Raw genomic sequence first — 3,479 nt, 5'->3', positions numbered from 1 at the left:
ATATATATATATATATATATATATATCAGCCGATTTTTTGCCTCTAAAAATTACTGCAGCTTTCAAAAGACAATTTCACTATTCTTTTTTCACCCACATGTTAATGCTATTTGGCATGTTACAAGGGTACTCAATAATTTCTCTCGTACAAGGATGATGAAACTAATTTAAAATATTTACAATATGTACCCATTAAGTACATGCTTAAAAGATTTTGATTTGATGAAGAATGGAACGATTAGTGGGTGCCAACTTAATTTGAATGCGTTAATTATCCTTAATATCGAGTTATCGGCCTCTCCTGTCATTTACTTTCAAAAAAAAAAAGTAATAAATAAGTTCGATCTGTGCCACATATATAGCAGGCATGAATTAATAAGCAACTGGTTTCAACACGATTTCAATGCAAGCGACGGGGGAGAAAAAAAAAACACAAAAAGAACAAGAAAAAACGAACCGAAACGAGAAACAAATTCCACTTGTATATCTCGAAAGAATAGATGTACATGAAGTTGACAATAATATTCATGAAATCTCTCTTCATTGTCTACCCAATAAATAAATAAAAACTCCATCTGATGAAAAAAAAAAAAACTCTGGAAATCAACATGAATATCTATCTATACAGTATTTTATGTGTATATATATCCAACAACAATCAAGAAACATTTTCTGACTATACCGTCACTCTAATATAAATGAAGTAAATAAGCAACTTAATTATTAACTAAGAATAAAACATGTCGATCGTACCACCTCCTATGAAACCAAATTTAGTATTAAAGAAAAAAAAAATAATAATAAGAAGCAAATTTGTTAAGCAGCTCCGGAAGCTAGCTTAATCTAGACGTGTATAACGTGTTAAATTTCTTTCACAAGTCATCCCAAATAAAGGCTTCAATATCCGAAATAGGACCAACTGATGACGGACCTTCAAAGTCTTGATGATCATGATACGATGACCTGTTGTGGCTGGATCCCATGTCATGCTTCGAAACGACAGACGATATCTCCGTCGTATTGTTGTTCATGTTGTCAGTGCTGAGGCCTGTGTCTTGAGAGAGACTGACCATGGATTGGTTAGACACCGAGAATTGCTCAACCTTGCACTGCCCAGTTATGGTGCTGCTACTACCTATTTGAAAATAACCCGGATTCGAATTTCGTTGAAAAGAAGAATTGTCGTAGGAGGAGCTAGGGATGATTTGGGAGTACAAAATGGGGTTTTGATGAATTGGGTTAATTTGATGTTGATGGTGAAGAACGCTCTTGTTGTTATTTGGGGCAATAAGTGAATAGTAGTTGATAATATGAGATGCTCCTTGTGAAGATGCACTATTGTTGAAGTTTGCTGTCGTAGATCCCTTGAAGTCGGCGGCGTCGTTTTCGCCGTAGTTGGCGGTGGAATTGTAAGGAGGATCGTCGGTGAGAGGAGGGAGGGTGGTGGAACAGTCCAACATGTCGTCGACACCGAGAGAGTTGATTCTGAGGAGGCCTGGAATTGGGGCTAATTTCTTGTTGTTGTTGATTCCCATGTTCTTGTGGAAAACCCTGCACACAACCCATTCATCCTGCAAAAACACACATGAAAATAAATATTTCATTAATTATTAGTTAATGGTTCCTTAAATTTTTGCGAGTTGTTATTAATACATAATTAAAGCAAGAAGGGAAAAAAAAAAGAGAAAGTAAAAGGGAAGGACCCCATGTGAAAACAAACTCTCAACAAACCCATAAAGTAGTACTATTCTAAGAGGGAAAAAAAAGTGTAAAGTAGAGAAAAGCTAGCCATTATGATCGATAAAGATCAAGATCCTCATAGAAAAACCAAAAGAAAAATTATGCTAGTAGAGTAAAAAAAAAAAAAAAAAAAAAAAAACAGCATTTCCCAATTGTTACATGTATGTAGATAATTATATGAAAGAAAATAAAAGGGAAAAAAATATAATTGAGGAGTATACCTTTGCAGACTTGGGAAGGTTGTAGTAGGAGAATTTGCCCTCTAGACGGTATTCGTGCATGACCCAATTAGACTTCTCTCCTTTTGGAGCTCTTCCTCTATAGAAAACAAGAGTCTTCTTCATCCCAACAAGACAACCTTTTCCTTTGTAAATCTCTTTGTCCTTTCCCGTTGCTTTCCAATACCCGGATTCCGTCGCCCGGTTCGTTCTCATCCCGGTCGGATACTTCCGGTCTCTCTGGCAGAAGAAGTACCATTCCTTCTCTCCCATCTTCGCTTTCTCTACATCGATCATAAACAACAAATATGTTTATACAAATTCGAATTCTACCAAAAAAAAAAGAGAAAATTAAACCCGTATCGGGAAAATAAGAAAGAAGGAGAAGAAAATTGGTTATTACTCACTGGGCAAGTCCCAGGGCTCGCACTTGTTCAAATCGGCTTCACCAATTGCACTGGCGGAGAAGTTGCTGTTGATGACTTTCTCAGTGAGATAACACGTTATGATTTCTTCATCTGTGGGATGGAATCGGAAACCCGGAGGTAAATCGATCAGCTCTCGATGATGATGATGATGATCTTCCGATGATCCTTTGTTCTCAACTACGCAACCCTCTTCCATCGATATATTATATGTATGTATCTATTTGTGTGTAATATGTATTGATTAACCTGATCTATTTATAAATAAATATTTTTGCAGGGTTGAAGAATACAACAAAACCCAGTATCCCCAGCCCCAAAACAAGCCTAGCTAGAGAACAATAATTACAAATATGTGGTGATATTTTCGTATTTACAAACCAGAAAGAACTGAAAAAAGAGGGGTTTTTCTGTTTTTTTTTTTTTTTCTGTGTCGGGATATGGAAATTGAGGAGTAAAAGAGAGATTGAGCTGTTAAAGAAAGTAGAAAAAAGGGAAGAGAAGGTGCTTAAATAGAGGAGCTTGTTCAACAGCTCATATTCTTTTCAAGATCCGTGGTCTGCAAGGCACTTACTGAGGAAGCCATATATCAAGGGAGGGGCAAAAATTGTGTTTCTTCTTTATTTCTTTTTTTAATTATTATTATTCTTTTTTTTAAAAAAAAATTAATTATAAATTTTTTATTTTTATTTTTTTAAAATGGGGTTTTGTCCTGTGTGGTGCATCAACCCTCTATATATCTACCTGTTTGAAAACGAATGTGAAGGAGGAGAAAGAAAAGGAAAATAAATAAATAATTAAAAAAGTGGAATGGCTTTGAGCTTTGGCGGGACCCATGTTTTGTGGATTCCTCTTCTTTCACATTAAAATAACATCTTTATCCGCTTGGGAAGTGGGGCACAAACCTAACCTTTTCCTTGGAATTTCATTGAATGTTCCGTCGGTTAAAAATCTCCTTAACAAGTCTCTGTTCAAAACATCCAGAAAATTTCTCACGTTCTTGCCATCAATTTTCATTTTATTTTGAGGACGTTTAGTTGGAGAATTTAAATTATTTTTAATTTACGTGAATTTTTTATGAAAAAAAATACTGTAG

At 35.3% G+C, this 3,479-nt stretch overlaps 1 protein-coding gene across 1 annotated transcript; it reads right to left on the bottom strand.

Moving 5' to 3' along the window:
* Nucleotides 1-558: 558 nt before the first annotated feature.
* Nucleotides 559-2,941, bottom strand: LOC21396856 (NAC domain-containing protein 87). The gene is made up of 3 exons (XM_010090182.2): nt 2,366-2,941; nt 1,962-2,242; nt 559-1,571 (listed from the first exon to the last, which is right to left on the bottom strand). The coding sequence occupies exons 1-3, from the start codon at nt 2,580-2,582 to the stop codon at nt 873-875; spliced, it is 1,197 nt and encodes a 398-aa protein (XP_010088484.1). The 5' UTR covers nt 2,583-2,941; the 3' UTR covers nt 559-872.
* Nucleotides 2,942-3,479: the final 538 nt, after the last annotated feature.

The sequence above is a fragment of the Morus notabilis genome, unplaced genomic scaffold, assembly GCF_000414095.1.
Source record: "Morus notabilis unplaced genomic scaffold, ASM41409v2 Scaffold1, whole genome shotgun sequence".
NCBI classification, from domain to species: domain Eukaryota; kingdom Viridiplantae; phylum Streptophyta; class Magnoliopsida; order Rosales; family Moraceae; genus Morus; species Morus notabilis.
Note: the sequence above shows the minus strand (reverse complement) of the source record. Positions and strands in the feature narration are given on the sequence as shown.

Coding starts and splice junctions, on each gene's coding strand:
- LOC21396856 (XM_010090182.2), bottom strand. CDS start 2,582: ATGGAAGAGGGTTGCGTAGTTGAGAACAAAGGATCATCGGAAGATCAT. Junction 2,243..2,365: donor CGAGCCCTGGGACTTGCCCA/GTGAGTAATAAC, acceptor TGATCGATGTAG/AGAAAGCGAAGATGGGAGAG. Junction 1,572..1,961: donor ACCTTCCCAAGTCTGCAAAG/GTATACTCCTCA, acceptor GTGTTTTTGCAG/GATGAATGGGTTGTGTGCAG.